Below are 22,608 nucleotides of genomic sequence, written 5' to 3'. Positions count from 1 at the left end.
TTTTCCGTTTTGCTAATTGCAAAAAAAACCACAAAACTTAGGACGTCTGAAGATAAAGTTGTCGTTTACAATAGTCCAAGAAAGGCTGAAAAGTTTTTCCTCTTAACCTGGAATGAAATTATAAGGCACTGTAAGTTTGCTCATTCAAGTTTGGCTTAGCTATTCATAAAATCTGCGGGCTAGTCCGCTTTAAATGAAGCGGTTATATACCTCTTTACGCTATTGACAATTGAGTGTTCAGTTATGCTCGATGCCCAGTATCGCCATTGCCATGTAAAAAAATCCTAATAAATATGAGCCGCATCATGTGAAAACCAACATAGTGCATTTGCGACCAGCATGGATCCAGACCAGCCTGCACATCCGCGCAGTCTAGTCAAGATCCATGCTGTTCGCTTACGGTTTCTCTAATTGCAATAGGCTTTGCAAGCGAACAGCATGGATCCTGACTAGACTGCGCGGATGCGCAGGCTGGTCTGGATCTATGTTTGTTGCAAATGCACTATGTTAGTTTTCTCATCTTGCGGCTCAATTATGATAACAATTTTTGGAAATGTTGACCCCTGTGACCGCCTAATTCCAAGTGTACGTGTAGACTTAAACAGGGAGCCACTTGATTTTCTAAGTAGGGACTTGTGTTGTATTTTCAGTAAGACCATAGTTAATCCCTCTCAAAATTGTGTTTGGTTTCCTTCTTAAACTTCTCATGTTTCTAATATTTAACAGTTCGGTATTTGTTAGCTGTGCATACCAACTGCTTGTATAAATATACATATACATTTAATGATATACATGATATATATAAGCAAACATTAAATTTTACGTGATGTATATTAAAAATGTTAAACATTATCAAAAACTGCTTTGAAGCAAACATGATGTCACCAGTTACATCATCAGCATCATCATCAATTCTTCTCACCTTAAACGTCATCACCATTAGTAGCATTTACAAGATCATCGTCTGCGTCGGCATCCTCCTTCTCCTCCTCCTCATCATCGTAATCTTCATCATCGTAATAATAATCACCATCATCTTAATCATCGTCATCATCGATATCATCATCGTAATCATTACTGTAACTATATTATCGTTGTTCTAAAGCATTGTCACAAAATCACACTCATTTTTCTATCGTTACCATTCTATGCTGTTATTGTAAGTGAAGTGACAGCAATACAATTTGCATTTTCGACAAAACTTCTAACTCCGTACACACATTTTTTCTGCCGAATAAAAAAGAAACAACAACAAGAAATAAATGTACGGTATAATGGTATTTTAAGAGCAAGTGGAAGTAATAGTATTTATTTGCGGTATAAGTGATAGATTAAAACAGCTCACTGCATATGGAAAGCATTTCCCGGTTGATCCCCTCCACGCCCACACAACCCTACCGCACGCGCCTTCGCACACGCACTCCCCAAAAACCCTTCGTCGCACACACACACACACTTGCAATCATGATAATCGGCAATTTACTTACGATTACGTAATCTTTCGTGATTTTCCGGCATTCTTCGGCCACAATTTAAAATAACTCTTTACATAACCACCGGAGAATGCCGAAATCGCATACGAAGAATACATAATCGGACGGAGATAGACGATTGTCATTCCTGATCCATACCTTACTGGTACATAATATACTTTACAAATAAACAAGGCATTCGAGTGATTGTTTTCATTCTAACATGCTTATTGAAATATTCTAATCAATATTATGCTGGACTTTATTTATCCGGGGAGTAATGAACCGGACGTCATGCGGCAATTTGACGTCATAATGCTCTCTTACCGGTCCGCGCACCAACCGTTGTTTATCGCAAAATATACAGCAGGCAGAGCTTGATCTCTTTCTTTGTTCAACTGGAAATCAAATCGAGCCATGTTAGAATAGATAATTTTTGTCACGCTTTCTTTCTCCAAACTGAGCCGAATAGAATGATTACCTATTCCAAGAAAATAAAAATTGTTCTTGTCAGTAAGAACAATGTGATTTACAAAGCGCGCCAAAATATCATCTATTACATCAGTTTTCTCATCGTCTGTCAGTCTGTATTTAGGTAGATCTGGCAGAGAAGGTTATCTTGAAAGGTTTCTATTACCTTGTCAGTGATAATATATGTATCTGGTGTAACAAAGTCAGTTCCACGATTTTCATGCAAATCAATTCTTTGATAAGGAATTTAGTCATGAGGTTTGAGCGTTTTACATAATATTTATACTTGTAATCCCAGTTCATCCTTCTGTACGCCCATCGATGTTTTCAGTTACGTTAACGTAGTAAAGTAGTTTGTGATATATATATGATGTGAAAAATTAGAATCCAGATTTCGGTTGCTTATAGAACTTGATCTAGCGTATGTTACATCAACTGTTCAGCTGTGAACAGGTGTTTATATATGCAATTATTGCAAAAGTTTTTGCTACCTTTTAGGACTACTTTCAAAGGAAAATAGTAAACGTTTTGTTACATAAAAAATAGAAATTAGTACATGTATTTACTAAATGAAGAACACAAAGATAAAGAGACATCCGTGCAGGCTGATAATGGTTTGCACTGTTCGCTATTCAATCTGTATATCTTCAGTGAAAACCCCTTTGAATATTAAATTGGTTCTGCTCAAATTGAATGACAGACCAGTCCATCATAGAAATTTAGCAGGTAAAAGACTAAAGCTTTCATCTCAGCACATTGGTAATGAGGTCACTTTCAAATACTTTATATTCGTGCATTTTAGGAGAACAATTTACTTTGCTCAACTTACCAACTTACGATTCGAAAAAAAAATCCAAAACATTTCTGCTTCCAAATGGACTTCAAAATTAGTTTGAATTTACTTCTTGTTTTCTGTCTTCATCAATATATCCCTGTTGACTGAACGACTCAGGGTTTTACACCTTACGGTTCAAAAGAAGCTTTTCTCTGCCGAGTTCAAACTTATTTCAAATTTAGTTGTCTGCCTGTCGACATGTGTTTTTGCACCTCGATAGTCAAAGAGAATGATTTTTTTCATCCCGATCTACACCAGTCTGACAACGATCGTTTTTATTTTCTTTGAGACGCTGGACTGGTTCACTTGCAATTGATTTTCCTTTAGCGTGACTTGAGCTAATAAATTGAAATTCTCAGAGAATCTCGGTTTCGATTGGACACAAATTTCACTAGAATACATCCTGAAAACGATTGTAATCGTGATCAATTGGGTCTAATTCAATGGAAAATTATTTACTGAGAAAATACAGAATGTCGCTGATACGAGAGAAAGAAAATTGAATGGACAAGCAAATTGAGTATGAGAAACCTAAACAATAATAAGGGAAAACACTCTAAGTTTCTCTTATATTTATACGGTCTTACAGCTTTTTGGTCTTACCTTCACGAATAAAAAACGAATTAGATGTTGTTGACACTAACCATGACTGAGAGTATACCAAAATTATGTTAGAGTTTGCTTTTCGTGAAAGAAAATGTTACTGTATCTAGCCTTTAGATTACAGTCAAACCTGTCTGAAAAGACTGCCTTACGGAAATGGAGAAGGTGGTTTTTGGTGACAGGTGGGTTTTCAACACAGATCATATTATACTATATACAGATAAAATTTGAAAAGTTTGGTTAAATGTTGCCATAGAAACAAAATGGCCGCCATTTTTAGTATCTCATAATAAAGTCGATTTTTTAAATTCTTTCACTTGTTTAAAAGAGTTAAGAAATCCTAGCAGATCGAATTACACATGTTCAACATTGCCTTTTCCTTTTAAATATTGAAAAATGTTCTGAAGTTGTGGTCTTTATTCTGGGGTGGTCTTCAACACAAGTGTGACAGTATGCTTTCATTCGAGAGGGAATTATCCAGTTCAAAAAGTGAGCATTTTTTTTTGTAAAGAAGAACTAAAATATATCATGTGGTGACGAAATCTTGATGGATGTTAACTTAGCAAATGATGACAGTAAATCAGTAAATATAGGTCTGTCTTCCTTAATCATTGTGTTCTGAGAAACCTGAAAACAGTGTAACTGTCGGCAATCTTATGACTGAGCCGTGTCATGAGAAAACTAACAAAGTGGTTTTGCGACCAGCATGCTGTTCGCTTTCAAAGCCTATAGAAATTAGAGAAACCGTAAACGAACAGCATGGATCCTGACCAGAGTGCGCGGATGTGCAGGCTGGTCTGGATCCATGCTAGTCGCAAATGCACTGTGTTGGTTTTCATATGATGCGGCTCATATTTGTTAGGATATTTTTACATGGCAACGACGATACTGGGCATCGAGTATATATAGCTGAACACTCACTTGTCAATAGCGACACGTAAAGAGGTATATATCCACTTCATTTAAAACAGAATAGCCCGCAGATTTTATGAAAAGCTATGTCCGCGCAGTCTGGTCAGGATCCATGCTGCTCGTTAACGGTTTCTCTAATTACAATAGGCTTTGACAGCGAACAGCATGGATCCTGACCAGACTGCGCAGATGCACAGGCTAGTCTGGATGCATGCTGGTCGCAAAGCCACTATGTTGATTTTCTCATGGCACGGCTCATTTCTTTTCTGGAAAATAGCTCATCCAATATTCAGTTTGTCTGTGAACTTTTTTAACTTCTTGATTGATTACGATACCAGTTTTATACAAAATATATGAACTTACCTCCCGGAAAGTATTCAATATAAAAAGCCACGTCGTATGATTTCCGCTTCAAGTTTTGCACTTTTTGCATAAAAAAAAGAAGCCCCACTTCGGCGTCTTTCAGAAAATACAAAAATGGACGACCTTTTCCGTGGTTAACCATGATGGGATTTCCTCACGCCGGATTTTTTTTTTTTTTTTTTGAAAACTTTGTGTAACGGCTCAGTGCAGTACCCATTGCAGACATTGACAATAAGGCAGTAAAAGCTAAATCGCATTGATTAGTATTATTTACGAGTCTGCTAGTCTACAGAACTTCAAATAAAGCCTTGTATTGCTATATAATCAAGGATTATTTTGTTGAGAATTTGCACAGTATGGTGTAGAATTTTATCAACGTGTAGAATTTTATCAACAGTCTGACGGTTCATAATGTTTACTTCCGGTTTTCGTGCTGTATAATCATTATTCGACCCAGTTTTAGCGTTCTGCGGCGCATCCATACAAAGTTCTTTTTCCGGTAAGACCACATGAAGCCGTTTATTGATGCAATGATATGGAAACAAAGTACTAGGCTGTGCTTAACCGATCAATAGTAATCAAGTTATAGCTATATCTCTGTATGTAGCTTCTCTGGAAGAAAATTGTCATCTTCAGCCGACATATACTTTGTTGTTGTTTTTTTTTTTGAGGAATGGAATCATTCTTTTGTGTCTTATGTCTTTTGCAGTGTAAATGGATTTATTAATGAATTAGGCCGCGTGAATTGAATTCTGCAAGTACTAGTATTCGATGGATCGTTGTCAGAACTGTATAGCTTTATAGAGAATTCTTGACAAAACAATGAATGGATGTGTGTTAATATTGTTCTCTTAGGATAAAAAGTAGTACCATTTATGTTCAGAAGAAAGTACCTAAAATGCATCAAATCGCTAGAAGGCTTGGGTGCTTGCTGAGTGACATGGATTTAATATTTTGCTTTAGAGCGATCATTAAAAACTCGTATAAACAATTCAGTGTCTTATAATCGAAATGATTTTGACATTTCACATTTAATGAACTTTTTTTCCTAGCTGAAAAGAATTTTTGATATATGCCTACAGTGGTCTAGCCAGACGATTGTCCTGATTGGTGCTTTTCATACGAGTAACACGGAAGCATTATATCATTGTCTTTCTTAGAAATAACGCATTTGAAGATGCCAAAGAGCCAGCTCTGTTCAAATTCATTCACTGATAAACAATTAATGATCTAATTTTCTCGTTTTATTTCGTGCTGCGTCATAAAGATTGTGACCCTTTCATCTTATCATTCATGTTGTTTCTTCTCCAGAATACATGTCATGTTTACTAGTAATTCATCTTATGCACTGAAACAGGGCTTCGTCAATTGGTAAGATCTATGGTTATCCCGTGTCCCGTGTTCCACAGTATTTTTTCAGTAAAATTTGATATATCCAAGAAATTTTCTATATTAATGGCTGTCTATCGATGGATTATTTCCCTGTAAATGCGTAAGGACTACGTTAGGAGAAATGTATAGAGTGCCTTGGTACCTTGAAACATTGAAGCTAGCCCTTAATGACAAACTCATACTTCATGTGAAAACAGATGGGAAAGATGTATTTGCTGAAAACAAAGATGAGACAACACGAATGTGTCACCTGAATAAATTGTGGTTCAATGCAGTATATATATACATTTAAGTCAAGATACAAAGTGCCAAGTTTTGCTATCCGCTGTTTAACATTAGCAACTTGACTTCGGTTATTGCCGCCGGAAATTGTCACTTACTACCGGAGAATGCATGTGTACCAGTCCATAATTCAAATCCGGTGTTATATTAAGCGACAGCGCCAAACTCACTTTCACTTGTAACTCGCAAAAGTGCAAACTAAACAAATCTTGTTCGGTAAATCCCCCTTGGATTATCCCTGAAGGCTTCCTGTTATTTTTAATATTTCTCATTTTCATTCCAAGGGTCATGAAGTTTCTTAACACCCTCAGTGTATTGTGGTCACCTCGTTTCCGGTGAATATTTAGACACTTCCGGTCCTGTGCTTATAGCGAGTTCTCTATGTTTGTTGTAAGTTGGTCATATAGTCGGTTCATGACCTATATGGTCGTACAACTGCTGACCGACAGTCACCTCCAATCCCGCTATATATTTTGTCCAGTTTATATAGTTTTGCAGCTTTTTCATTTCACTGATGCAGTGTTTTCTAGGCCTCACTCCTGGTTTCCTCTCCATTGTCATTGCCATGTGGTTATCTACCTCAAGTCATTTCAACATTTGGCGATTTGTGGACTTATATGAGCATTAATGCTTCAGTGATCACTTAACTGCGTTGTATTGGAGTCAGTGTTTTAACTCTATGCAAATTAAAAAATTTTAGCTGCAGTAACTGCCTCAAGCTTATTTGAAGTACTCTCGACTCCGCTTCTTGGAAAACCAAATACTGGTGTCATATGAGAAGGCGTGGTTGTGACCCTAGCGGGGCACAAACCCACGACGCCCCGGGTTGAACGACCCACAACTTTACCACTAGACCTTCGCAGTATTCATCATGATTTTTGGTCAGTTTTACTGTCGTAGATTGACCATATATGTGTGTCATTATTTCAGCACGGATATTCATTTCTCGCTCTCCACTCTTGTTGTACGGTATTGTCACCGTCCTACGGTCTTTTAGTGGATCAACAGTTCTATAGTGTTTTTGGTGGTTGTTTTAAATAGTTTCACTTTAACCTTGACGTTTTGCACTACTTAGGCTTAAAATACTTGTTTACTGCATTCGTTTCGTTTTTTCCCCAAATTGCTAACAAAGGATTACATTTCCGCATAGATTAAGGGTTACGGTAATCGCGTCTCCTGCAGCGGCATTATATAACCTAACAGGCCCCTTTTCAGTGCAATCAAGATAAAGCTTTGTGAAAATAGGGAGTTCTTTTTCTCTCAGTAATTGTATCCCCTAAATGAATAAAACACTCTTGGCTGTAAATCTGAAAATTGCAATTTTACGCAAGACATGTGCTTCTAGTCCAATCGATCAAGATGTTCTTTGTTCATTAAATTTTCATCACATGGCATTATAAAGAACGCAAACATTCGCTCTGTAACATTTTTAGGGGCAATTTATGTAACATTTTTGTGTTCATTTGCAGATTTTTATCACATGCACGTTTTTAGAGACTGCGTGAAGAAAGAAACTTTTTGTCTCAGTTACTCAATGATCATTCAACGGAATTCTTGTGAAACCAATTCTATCTGATTAATTTACTGATTAGTGACAATGGAGGAGTGTCACGTGACTTACCTAATGAACTACATGACTAAATGTATATAACGGTGATATATCTGTTTATTATACGTTATTTATCTACTTAATACCGGTGTCAGCGTGTAGACTTCTGAATAATCTCGCCAGTGGTTTTTGTTTTAGGCGGATAAAATATTCAGCATAAAAACTTGTGTAAACGAAGGATTTTCGAATGTGGATAAGACACGGAATTTTACGGACAATATGCACAAGGCTCATCTACCACCGGTATGAAAGTTTCTTTCTGCTTATCTACATGTTTTCCTATTGTTTTTGTTTCAGGACGTACATGTATGGCGACCTACATTCTTTGTTAATAACGTTTTAGTGGAAGGCTCATTTGTAAATTATGGCGTTGTAACCGTGGCCAACATTCCAATACATTGACCAGTAGTGAGTTAGTCAATGCCACTGCAGTATAGATATAGTACATGTATATAAATACATGTGTGTGTAGATCTGCATAATACATGAATTCTTACAACAAATAAAATCGTAATTGACATTTAAAACTAGGATTTAGCAAAATGTGGTCAAAAGGTGTTTTTTTAACCTGATAATAGTAATATTTTGAATGAAAAGTGCCGCTTTTGTGCGTTGACCTGATTTTTTCACTTTGAGTCTGATATAATGTACATGTTTACTTAGTGAAGATTTTCACTGATAACTTCTGTCTGTATTGACCCTGAAGCTACTGTTCTTTGATCAACCGATTATATCAACATCATACAAATATGGCTTCTTTTTGTTATGGTTACTTTTAACCTTGAAGGTCGAATGAAGAAATGTGAAATCGTTTTTATATACTAGCCTGGTTTAGTTTTGTATATATTTCACTTTGACCCAATATATATCGAAGAAGCTTGAAGAAAGCTTATATAGGGACTCATGTTGCGCCTGTTGAACATGTTGCAGTTCTACATCCTCACCATACACAACTTGCATAGAAAGCATCCTTAATGAGACTGTTACAAACACTTTTCTTTACCAAAATAGGCCTATTTAGTTGTTATAAGATATATATTAAGAAGGTACTTATATACTAAGACAGTGTTAAAGACATTAATTGAATATGACATAATGAGACAAGGTACTGGCAAATAAATATGTAGACATGAATAGGAGGGAAAACATTGTTTACGATAACTATGACGCTTTCTGCACACGTTGTGAAATTCTTCCCATGCCGGCGTGCTTAGCTTGCATTTCTTTTAGCGGTGATAGACATCACTTGGAATAAATATGCACGAAATTTGCTTCGAATGTAAACGTTGGCAAACAAAAATCCCTAGTAGTATTCTGTGTTTATTGATCCCCTTGGTAACACATTGAACCGTACAATATGTTGTGATTCTATCTCGTGTGCATATATAATGAATATTTTATTTGACACTATTAAATCCAGTATGTAATTAACATTAATAGTCAGAAATCATATTCATTACATAAGGCAGGTGTTACGTGCGATAAGGTGAAAAATGCACGTGTCGTGTATTTTATATGTAAAACTTTGGGTTTTTTTCGCATATCTGCAAAAGGTAGCTTTTTAATTGCATTTATTTGCAATTTCAAGTAACGCTCACTGAGTTGTTCATTAGACTATGGCTATTGCGACAGGTCAGTGTGATCGCCCTTCTCATTAAACAATGGTTCCAACATCATGTAAATGTGACTCACATTTTACATGAAACAGGTAACTGCAACATGATCACCATTCTCAACAAACAATGATTATCATGTCAACAATGATTTCTACTGAATGTCAATGACACCTGTATCAGTGCGACATGAAACAATAGTAACTGCGACAGGCCAGTGCGACCGACCTTCGCTTTAAAAAAAAGGTTGACTTTTATGTACCGTATGATGGAAGACGATGTCAAAAATCACAAAATCTACTTTGTTAATAGCTAAAATTCAAATGAATAGTTATATGAAAATTTTAAAGATGAATTGTTAAAAAAAAAAAATGGACGTTTATTGTTAGCTCGAGACTACCTCGCTTATATTTTATGCATAATTATGACCATAATATACGCCTCATCACAACGAGGAAGTCAGTGTTAAAAAGTATAGTTACTGGGCGAGAATATATGCCGTTTTCCGAGAAAATGTGTGTGTTTTACTGGTCATTAAATAAATGAGGCGTCGAAGAGCAGATAGGAATTTCAATGTAATTACTTTTCCAGAGAGAAAAATCCAACATGTGATGATACATCTTTGCGGTATAGAAGAGGGATTGCGTACGTTTGTGTTTTCATCATATCGTTAGCAGGAAATACAATTATGATAACTACATATTTTGTGCCCAGACATATGTTTTTTACTTAAAGAATTGAAAGAATTCCACTGAAACTTGTCCAACTTGCATGCAACTTGGCTTAGTGTCATTAAACACGATTATTACAGCGATCATTAAAATGCAGAAATGCCAGCCATCATTTTCATCATCGTTATCATCGTTGCCCTCATCACCGTAATAATCATCATCAGTGTTTTCATCAGCATAATCATCATTACCATAATGATCATCATCATCATCAGCGCCGTCGTCGTCATCATAATATAATCATTATTACCATCATCACCACCACCATCATCATCGTTGTAATCATCATCAGAAGCAACAGCATCGCCCTGGTTGTCGCATTCATATTCATTCTCATTGTTTATCATCATTATTGATCTACTATCACTACTTAGTTAGGAAATGTACGGAAATAACTGCATCTTCTGTAGTTTGGATTTTTTGCTTATGAAATTTTGCTTTTTATCAATAATAGTTAATTAGCCATCTGTGACATCAAGACTGATAAATTCTACTTGCAGATAAATCAAATTTTATTTACTTCCTCATATGTCTTTTATCTTCGGTATTAGATTGCGTATAATTCTTGACTTAGTTTGAACATTTGACCAAAAGTTAAGACAGTACTTTTAAAAATAGTACTTTTAATTACCTCCCTTTATATAAGTATGATTTATTTAGTCATTCGGAAATCGGAATCAGGAAATGAATTAAAGCTTTCCTGTTGGGGTAATTCTGAAAATGCTTCTTTCAAATCATACCCTTTCTTACTGTATTAAAGAGCTTTAACCCTTACCCTGCTAAATTCCTGTAATGAACTTGTCCATCTTTCATTTTAGATTACCATTAACTGTTAAAAGGGGTGCATACCAAAAAGATACTGACTGAATGGCGGACAGTGCAGATCATGATCAGACTGCAAGGATGTGCTGGCTGGTCATGATATGCGCTGGTCGCAAGGGTAGAATCCATCATGTCCAGCATGATAAGGGTTAATGCACACATACATTTGTACTAATACCAAATATTTGGAACTATCTACAGACAGCGCTCTAGGTAAAATAGAAAATCCACTTAATTTCGAAAATCAGCATTGGTCTAGTTCTTTGCCTTAGAGGATATATCATGTTGTGAAATTACATCCAAAACAAACAGTATAAAGAAAAACAAAGGTTTAATGTGAAATGTAAGGAATTTTGAAGCAAAGTGCATGTTCAATTACCGGTAGCAGAAGACAGCCAACTGAGAGCAAGTATTCCGTATCAAAACACATTACTTTGTTTGTTCACTTGGCATATCAACTATGAAATCTGGTATGGCAAAATAAACAGAGGTATCTAGCATAGAGATGAATAAATAAAAGAAGATAGGCTTTATTAATGAGTAACATTTGTGTTTTCATAGATAAATCATGTAGTTCCTGTGGCCCAGGCCCAAGGGCGGTAAACTTGAGTTCTGTTGTACTCCATGTCAGATGTAGGAGCTTTGAGAGGGCCAGTGTTCTTACATGGCAGCTTTTGCTTTGTTTACTTTGTTCAAAATTCATTCCGCATGACAAATTACTGTGTTTTCTTCTTAACAGAGCACTTTGTATTCGTATGAGTTATATCTGTGCCAAGTTTCATGAAAAAAATATGTAAAACAAAGGCAGTAGCCTGGCTCCCTGGCTGCATGGTTATTTTTATATAAATACTGGAAACATTTTATAAGAAAATTTTAGGCCTCTAAAATAGCACAATTTTATCTGATGGCTGAACCATACAGCCTGGTGAAAGTTGGCCAATGTAACCCTAGGTTAACCCTGTAAACTGTTAACTACTGAGAACCCTATCGATTGTAAAGTAATTAACTATGAAATGTAATGACAAGTTCTCCTTACCAATTTGATAAGGGTCATTTGAGAAAACATCAGATGTTGTTATTTTCTAGAAGAGTATGATACTGAACCCATTCATGATTCAACAGTTTACTAGTAAATGTAAGTGTGAAATATTAAAATATGTGGATAATTATTTGGAGGTAACATCAACTCAGGATCTTTTTTATTATGATTTTTTAGGTTTTGTTAAATGTTAAATATAAAAAACTCTAACTACAGAAAGTGTTTACTGTTGTGGTAAAATTAACCTTTACATCAAAAAAGTTCAAGACTTAGTGTTTTGTATGTGGAAAAATGAAAGAAAACAGAAAGACAGCGCTTGTTTCATGGTCAAGAAAAAAACAGACTTGTACTGGTACATAATTGAGAGAATTTTTGGTTATTGATATTGTTTCACTGGTTTAAATGAAATTTTTGTTATTAAACAAAGAAAAAACAAAAAAAAAAAGAATGAAGGGTGCTGGTGATGTTAAAAGTGCTACGCGCCTTGAATTCTGTTTTGGTCGACAGTGAGATGTCTTCAGCTGATGACACCAAGTCAGTAGGTTGTTTTCAATTTTATTTCCAATGACAACATGACAGATGATGGAGTTCATAGTTTAAAGTTCTAAAGTTAATGAAACTTTACACACAGTTTTAAATCAGTTCATCACAATCTGTGATGAACTGTTTGTATTTATTCATATTTTTTTTTGTCTATGTGTTTGAGTGTTATTCTTAACAAAAGCTGTCTGTAAGACAGCCAATGCTCGACTATTCAGATTGTTTTGCCAGAAGCAGGAATATTACCCTATTTTAAAATGTTGAAATATCTACAGAGTTTCAAGTATGGAGATGGGAACTTGCATGCAAAATTTACTTTAACCATGATTTTCTAAGTCTGAAAGGGGGCATAATTCAGCCAAAATGCATGTCAGAGTTATTGAACTTGATGCTATCACCTAGTTTTATAACCCTGAAGAAAAATGTGAAGTTTCAATTCAGTACCTACAATCATTAGTTTTGGAGATTGGAACTTGCACGCAAAACTTTAAGTCCTAAAGGGGGCATAATTTGGCCAATACATGTCAAGCTATCTCTTACGAAATAGCTTTCTGACATTATGCTGGCAACCCACTGACAACAAACTGATAACACACTAATTTTGCATGACAATACTGACAATAGGCCGGCAACAATATGGAATAACACTGACTACAAAAAATTGGATTCTTGTAATACACTGGTGCTATTTCCAGTGTGATGTCAGCAACTGCTTATAGAATGGAAAGCCTCTGGAAACAAAATGGCAAGAATTTAAAGAACTGGTAATACACTAATGTCAGTGTGTTGCCAGAAACTGGCTACAGAATGGACATACACTGGAAATAAGAAGGAAATACTGGTTATGCATGTGCACTATGGTCAGTGTATTACCAGTAACTGTTTATAGAATGAACATGCACTGGATACACAATGGCAGAAAACTGTTACAACTATTAACTTACATGTTCATTAATATTTTAAAACTACCATGTTTCTGACAATACACTGGTTTTATCGATACATATTTAAATTGACGTTTGGCCTTAGTGGCATTACAACGGATATTGTATGTTATAGGTTAGGCATTGTGGCAGACTGTGGACACTTTCCATAGCGAAATATGGATCATGATTAATGTTGGAACATGTTTTTGTATCCACAATCATGTTAGCTAATCATGTTTTATGAACATGTTCAACCATCAAACATGATTATGTTATAATCTTCTTTTTCTGCCAGAAATGCTTTTTACGACTTAAAGCAGCCAGAACTAAATTAAAACTGATGCAGTGTTAAGATATAGCAAGCAATCAGAAAAATGGCAAAATGTTCAACATGTTCAACCATGATTATACAAGAAATAACTTTTCCAAAATCCCTCCTATTGCTAGTGTATTGGTCGTTTATTATCAGCTGTTCTGTGTGGTCAGTGTATTACCATACTTTCTTCAGTTAAATGCCAGTTTTGCAGTCTGTCTATTGTCATATGTGTCTTAAATTGCGTTAATAAAGTGTACTGAAATTAAAAATATTTCATTCATGCATGATTTAAAAGTGTTTTGCATGTAGTGTGTTTTTAGTTACAATGTAGTTTTCAGTTTAATGCCAGATTATTGTATGCTGTTACCAGGTTTGGTACTACACTGATAATAAACTCAATACACACTGTGATAACTGGTGATAACAGAATAACAAGCTGGAAATTAGCTGGAAAACAACTGAAAATACACTGGGAATACAATGGTAAAACACTGACAAAAAACTGGATTTACACTGACAATGTACACATTTTTGGTAAGGGATGGGACGTCGCTTCAGGTACATGAAGTGACTCAACAATAATGGTACATTGTGTGCTGTCATAATGGAAACAATCAAAGGCAAATGGGGCAGTTTCAAAAGTTAAGCTTTTGCCACTGCCAGTTGGTCAACAGAATAAAACATAATTTCCTTTTAAATATTCTTTTACAACATGCTCTTGGTTTGGTCTTATTTGTTCATATTTTAAAACTTTTAATTACAGCTTCATCCATTTCATCATTAAAAGTGAAGTTTAAAATTATTTAATTCTTGATCTAAAGATCATAAAATCCTCTGATAAATATATAAAAGCACATTCCTGTTGTCTGATAAGCCAATACAAGCTGAGGGCAGGCCATAAATCAGTAAATTAGTTGAGGCTTATTAAATGATGGTTAGCACATGAAACCCTTAGGTAACACATCACAGTAATAGCAGCGGATTGTCACTGAAAGAAATTAATGGGAATTTGTCTCACAAATTTGTGAGACACTGGTAGCCAACTTTCACCAGTCCCTATGTTCGGAGCCAGGGGCAATAAAAATCTCAATGTAGAAACACCCTTCTGGAGTTACTTCCCTCTTAATGAAGAAAACTGATATATGTAAATAAGAACAAACATAGGGACGGAAGCCAGTCTACAAAGGCAGAGGCAAAACATAAGAAATATACAAATATGTTCCCCATCACTAATTAGCATTAAGTCCATGGCTTATATACCAGCAGCGCATTAATCATGCATGCTGAATAATTATATTGATGGTCTAACGAGCTCTGAGAGGATATTGCTGAGAAGATCTTGCTTCTTTACTGCAGGAAAACATTAAAAATATAAACAATCTTAAAATGGGACCAAAATACTGTTAACCCCGTATTTAAACGCCCCTCCCCACATTTATGTTTAAAACATTTGTAACTAAATGATGTCATAACTAAAGATTGTGCGTTAAACTTTCGATGTTATATTCATGTACCAGCAATAAAAAAATAATTTAATGGGTCCCTAAATAATGGGTTCCTTTGCAGTATAAAACGCCTCCCCCAACCCCCTCCCCCTCCCCCTCCCCCTCTCCCCCTCATGGGGCGTTATTTGTTTGTGGTCGTTATTTGAGTGATGACGTGCTCTACTTTCTGCCACTAAAATTGGATATAAAAAAAACAAAAAATTAAAATTCTGATCATACCAGTCCTAATGAGTGTACTAGCTGGACCCGTTTTTGGTTGCGGGTTTATCCCGCTACCAAAGTTAAGTATATTTCTGACAATCCTGTAGTATCTTTATTTGATTCCAAATCACATCCAAAGGATGTTCATATGCTACACAAAGTAGTCCCATTCAAGAACAATGCGGATGAATTATCAATGATCAAGTAGTTCTTATTCATCCTCTATCCATTCACACTGGCCATTTAGATTATATAAAATCAGTCAATGATAAGTATTCCAGCCCATGGTTACATCACTGACTTCCAGCTGTTCAGGTAAGGTCAGGCAGAGTTTATCTTAGATATGAGGCACATTAGTATTTGTTTCTTATACATGTATATTTATAGATTTGCATTTTGTTAAATGAAAATAATTCTAGCAAAACCCGCAACCACCAGACATCTCAAGGCTTTGATTACTAAAAGAGACCCGACTAATTTTACAGATCTGAATGTTTCTGTGCGCAACAAACTACGACAATTCAATTAAACATGATTTAGCGTTTTTAGTTTCTAAGAAATAATATCTTTGAAATAAAATTTTGAAATTGGATATATAAGATAGAATTCTAGCTATAGCATTATGTTTCTCTTACTTTGTTTTAAGAACATGTCAGCGAAAAGCAATAAATATTCATTAGCTGAAAGAAAGGAGGAGTTTTTATGTTATTTAAACGCTAATTGGTATTTATTATCCGGACCGTTCTCGAAAACAAAACTCACTTTATCATAAATAAAAATTAAATTGCGGCCTCAGTTTGCTAAATTGACAGTTATACTTCAGTTTATAAGACTTGATCCAAGAGGATGGTCACATATGCCCATTTTGTGTTTTATAACGGCGGCATTTTCAATGGGAAGGGCCCCAGACAGTTAATACAATTTATGAAATAATTGCCATTTTAATTTCCTGCAAAATAACGTAATTAGCGTTTTTTTGGGCTCCGTTATATGTTTCATATTTCATTGTCGGACTTTTAATAATTGGTGGAGGATTTCATTTTTTTTTTTTCATTTCTGATTTTATAGTAATCGCTGGTATTTCTTTTCATTTAGTCCGTTGGAGACGAGGGCGGAATATTATCTGGTATGGAAGCTATCTATCAGGTTTTTTTTAAAGTTCAGATACCTTATTTTGTTTGAAATAGTACCCGCAGATACATCCCTGTGTGCATCATACATCCCTGGGTTTTCCACCATCATTAAAGCTGGTAATTTACGGTAACTTTAAACACAACAACAACAACAATATTTTTAGCGATGGTATAGTTAATACACAACGCAACATGAATACATTTTGTGTATCTGTGATACTCGAAACATATCTTTTTTGGTCACATGTGCACGTAAAGCTCGTGTTCTCGTGTTATAATTCATGTACCTATCGCCCACAGAACATATATTCGGATGAATTTTATTCCAATGACCAGAAATTCTTTGCTCTGTACAGCTATTCACACGGTTTTTCTGAATTTACATGACAGATCTATGCTTTACATTGATGTTGTGTTTTCGCAATGAAAAGGTTGCATATGGAAGCTTAGGTCATACACCACCACAACAATTTGGGGTCTCACGTTTTATCCGATTTTACAGTTGTTTGTCTGAGCGAAAATATTTTTCTAGCATCAAACATAACTCAAAATCTTTGTTTGATTTTTATTCCCCACTGAATATTCTTCGAGAAAATGTAAGTTGTATACATCTAAAATGGTTCCTGGCGTGTTCTGCAGCAATTAGGCGTTTCTCAATATAATACATAATAAAGAAGACCAAATATTTAGTGTGTTTATACCTTGATAGGTTTTGTGGCGCTTCTACAAAAGATAATGCGGATGTGTTTTTATTAAAATTTTACTGAATTTTTGAAAAGTGACAATTTTGTAAAAAAAGAGTGATTCACGAGTTTGAACTATGTCATACAACAATGGAATTGTGTTTAACTTTTTTATATAAAAATATGCCATAATGTGGAGAGAGAGAGAGAGAGAGTTTATCTTGCTTTCAGTCCATTCGCATATCTTGTAACATTATCATTAGCATCTTGAGATAAACTGACCTCTCATCCAGGGGTATTAGGTTTCAAACAGTTGGTGTCCATTTAATCTTAATCTATTGCTATGGCAACGGTGCGTGGGTAAATCTACTATTGAGTAATTATTCTTTCTGTGGTAGAACATTCTACGTATCATATTTGAAAAATAAAGATAAAAATCTTCGCTCAAATTATGTTTGTACAGGGTATAGTTTGATATATATATATATATACATATTAACTGATAAGTTGTTGTGTAGTGTGCTCGGACTGATAAATAGGTTTGTTTTGATTTTCACGTTATCTTGAAGGAGTACTTATAAAGGATATACATTAAGGACGTGACACTACTTTTAAGGTAACCATATAAACGACGTACTTGTATAATTGAGCTATATTTGTGAAAACAAAGAAGGTTATAGAGACCTTGTTTCTTTGTCAGCGTACGTTTAGGTGGGAGAGGATAGGTGGATGTGGGTGGGGAAGAGGCGGGGGCCAGTCCTCTTTTTTTTTTTGCAAAGTCTATAATCTTAGAAGACGTCACAACTTACCCTCGTATGGCAACCATTTACCCGAGACACAAAGTGGCCGATTGATCAAGGTCACTGACTTCGAATCACTTTCCCCTCACCGATTTCCTTTCGAAACCTCCCTTAGGTTGTAGAAATCTTCACAATATTGAGCCGCGCCATGAGAAAACCAACATAGTGCATCTGCGACCAGCATAGTTCCAGACCAGCCTGCGCAGCCGCGCAGTCTGGCCAGGATCCATGCTGTTCGCGTTCAAAGTCTGTTGCAATTAGAGAAACCGTTAACGAACAGACTGCGCGGATGCTCTCTACCCCACCACCATCTTCTCCCACTTCCCTCAAAAAAGTTACACATACCGGTGCCCGTAATAATATATGAGCCGCGCCATGAGAAAACCAACATAGTGGGTTTGCGACCAGCATGGATCCAGACCAGCCTGCGCATCCGCGCAGTCTGGTCTGGATCCATGCTGTTCGCTAACAGTTTCTCAATAGGATCCGTGCTGATCGCAAACCCACTATGTTGGTTTTCTTATGGCACGGTTCATATATGTTTAGATGACAGAGATACGAAAACGGTCCAGTTTTAGCATGCGCCTATTATTTATTTATTGGTAATAATACCTGAATTTATATTAACTGGGGGAGTTACTCACGATTCCAGGTTTTTAATCACATGTTTCGCTGCTGTACCACTGAATTTAAGCAGTTATTTTTCTTTGTATGCGCGTCTTTATTCAAATGTGTTTGATTCTTTGTGTCGAATAATGTAGGTCATGATCACATAAGTAGTCAGTCAGGTGTTATATTGCATAATATTAAATAAGTAATTTTTACTGCCTACGGCTAATGTATGTGGTAACTAGTGTATCGGCGACGTTCGGTGGCACACTTGTGTCATCTTTTCAAAGCATGACAGTAAATCCTCTCTTTGTTAAAGTAAAAAATTATAATTACAGAGGCGTAGAAATAACCTCGGGCAATTATATGAAAAAAATCATTTAAAAAAAAATCATTTACACGCTATTATGATTCATTTTACATCGATTTCATACAAGGAAGAATGATTAAATTGTGTCGAATATGTCATTGAAATTCATACACCTTAAAATCGGGTTTTTATTCATATTAAAAATTTTGTTCCCAAGGATTTAAATAAATAATGAATAAAAAATTGATCGTCAGGGCTATGTTGACATGTTCTGCTTCAAAAAATAGGTCGTTTACATAATGTAAACATTGAATATAACATTTTCGACTACTATATATGTCCATACTCCATAATGGCTTTAAATCAAATTTATACAGTGTGGGTTGTCCGAAAAGAGTTAATGACCGAAGTATAGGTAAAATTATTGACATAAAAACTTCGCTACAATGGGTCCAATAACACAATAACACAAGCTATTGAAAATGTTTTAGACATACGCTGCGGACAGAAGCTTTCATTTTACCTGTATGATATTGAAAGGTTGGATGGGGCTTAATCTATAGAGAGAAAAAATTGTGATGGATTTTATAACCAGCGTCGGATTCGTACTGTTATTTCTCGGGACACAGGTATGTCATTTTTCATAATTTAGATAATGTATTTTTTACTGGTGCTAATAAGCTGATTAGCCTAAATTATGTTTTCCCGTCCCCCCCCCACCAAGCCTGTGCACGTTCTCCGACGAGGGCTCCGATATTAAGGTTCGTGTGGTGCAGATCGTGTAAGACTCCAGTCACTGATTCATGGCAGACTTGATATCGATTTGATAAGGGCTTGTACCTAAAAACATGAAGAGTACCTGTACTATACTATCATTAAGATATACTGTCTGTTGAGCTGGTCAATATAAACGCGTAAATTTGATATTTTGGTGGGGAAAAAATAGCTAGGATTAACCGTATCTACATTATGTTTACTTTTAAAGAATCATGAAAACAAGGCGTTCCTCATATCAAATGATGCGTTTATTTTATTCCACCTAGTTGAGAGATTATCCCAGATGATAAGAATCAAGTGCTAAAAGTATGTTTTATTCCGGGCAAGATTTAACCTTTACCCTGCTAAATTTTAAAAATGGACTGGTCCATCTTTCAGTTTTTGCAATACCATTTAATCTTTGAAGGGATGTTCACTGAAAATTTTCTGACGGATGTGCAGTCTGATCTTGATCTGTACTGGTCGCAAAAGCAGAATCACTTGCCATCAGCAGGCAAAAGGGTTATATTTCAAGGCTTCATTATTCGAACGTTTTCGTAACAAGAGTTACTAATCGGTCAAGAATTTAAAGATATGAATTACGGTCATCCTTTCATTATATCCCAGACAAAGATGTCCATTTTATTCGCCGTTGACCTAATAAAACGTTTATTTTCTTTACAAATTAGACAGTTACACAATAGACCATAATCACCCTAACAATGGTAGATACTTATTGTACAGTTATATTGTACTGCATAAGTAACCGTCTAACTCTCTTTTGTCGTTATCCCACGACGTGCACGTTTTCTTAGGCCCTAAAGAAAACTGCAGTGTTTCTGGTTACGCTTAAATGTCACTCAATAAAAAGAATTACCATTATGTTTTAATAGCATTTATTAAAGAATTCATTTGGACATAAACCGACCTGATACTAATATGGATCATCAGGGAAGCTGGTAGATTATAAACAGTATTTGATAAAATAAAATGCAAGTTTCCACCGAAACCTTAAAGCTCTGGAGATCTTTTCTAAAACAACACTAAGACAGGTTTATGTGGAAAAATGATTCCGTCACAAGAAGCGTAGTTAGAATATCTAAAATGAAAAAAAAAATTACCTGACCTGCCAGACAATTTGGAAAATGTTACCCCAAATAAAATAAAAATCGACCTTATTGCAAGTTTTATTAATAATAATTGTGTGTTGTGTGCAGGCGTTTTGTATCTCGCACCTTTTATGGTTGTCAAACAGTTGTTCTTTTGTGTTCGACGACACAGTCACGTATAAACAACCTGGGGCTTTAGGACCTGACACACGTGGCTTTCAATTTGTCAACATGGTCTTGTAAGGAATGCAGTCATCCAACCTTCTGTTTTATAGACCTGAAGGATATATTTATTATATTTATAATTGTATGTATATTTTTTACTATTTTTTTTTTGTCTCTTCAAATAATTAATGAAATACCGTATGCCTCCATGCTTGCGATATCTACGCTTTCGTTACAGACAGCCAAGGCATTTAATAGTAAGCAAAATGCCTTACAAGTCTGCCAGTTAAGTTCAGTGAGGTGGGCTTCTATAGTTCCAGCGGTCGCATGTCCGAACAACGGATATGGCATATTCTCTACAGACGATTTGATAACGGACAATTAATACGTCAGAAGTCGTTATAGTTGCTCATTAGTGAGATAATTTTAAGTACCAATGCAAATACGGTTCATCACCCTTGTTTCACGTGAGCAAATTATTACCGAGAGCGTGCGAGAAGAACGTGCAAGGGAAACGTGCGATGATTGAACATAGTAAAATATATAAAATAGGGTAGCAAACTGGGGTTCTGTTCAAAACCGAGGTTAAACACCGATACAAACAAATATACTGTTAAAAAGGGATTGTTATAAGACTAACTTTATGAAACGGTCTAATTGTAGTAAGGAGTAATGTGTAATACCACGTAAAACTCATAGCGGAAACGTTGTTATATTAAAACCAAAGTAGATGAATCAGAATGCATCTGAATATTATATTGTAGAGGTATTTAAGCTTGTCATAATGAATGTATATCTGAACAAATAATAATAAAGCTTTTACAGTGATATTTGATGCCTGTGGCAGCTTCTAACCCATTGATGATAAACATTACATACATTAACAAATTTCACAACCGTAGATGCAAAGGTAGATAAAGACAGCGATTGAAAACATCTTTTCGAGATCGTTCATCCAAAACCCACACCGTAAATTGTTTGTTTGTAGCCTCTTAATACGATGGTGGCAACGTACCCAGTCAGCTTTAAATATCGGACCGATAACGAAAACCATCTCGGTCCGGTTTTGTCAAGTGATGCATTATCGGCCCAGTATTGTTTCTGACCGTTGACATTTGATATCTCGTCAATGTTTCGCAGAATAGGCCCGATACACCAATGTTTATTGTGTAGCGATACCTTATTGCCACGGTGTCGCTGCACCAACTGAGCTCTTTAGTCGAATGCCATTTAGTTCATTTAACTCGGACACCGGTTATGTCGAATTGATAACAGAGTGGCAGTCTCGCTTTGGATAGTTTTACAGTCTCGTTCTTGATGGCCCCTGTGTTGCTTCTTACTTTGATTCAAACGTTTATTTACATTATACAGCTTTGATATATTCTTAATTAGTTTATAGACACAGTAGTAC

At 35.7% G+C, this 22,608-nt stretch overlaps 1 protein-coding gene across 5 annotated transcripts in view; it reads left to right on the top strand.

The window, feature by feature from the left end:
* LOC123527594 (uncharacterized) overlaps nucleotides 1–22,608 on the top strand; it is an 86,765-nt gene that overhangs the window by 28,010 nt on the left and 36,147 nt on the right. Inside the window, exon 1 of one of the 5 annotated variants that reach the window (XM_045307176.2) lies at nucleotides 7,821–8,182. The exons of 3 other annotated variants lie outside the window; for them this stretch is intronic. In XM_045307176.2, coding sequence (XP_045163111.2) covers nucleotides 8,159–8,182 — 24 coding nt within the window. In that variant the 5' untranslated portion in view covers nucleotides 7,821–8,158. Of the gene's footprint in view, nucleotides 1–7,820; nucleotides 8,183–19,678; nucleotides 19,797–22,608 lie in introns of those variants that run through there. One more of the 5 variants, XM_045307174.2, reaches the window with a different exon arrangement.

Source organism: Mercenaria mercenaria, chromosome 14, assembly GCF_021730395.1.
Source record: "Mercenaria mercenaria strain notata chromosome 14, MADL_Memer_1, whole genome shotgun sequence".
Taxonomy (NCBI): Eukaryota; Metazoa; Mollusca; class Bivalvia; order Venerida; family Veneridae; genus Mercenaria; species Mercenaria mercenaria.
Note: the sequence above shows the minus strand (reverse complement) of the source record. Positions and strands in the feature narration are given on the sequence as shown.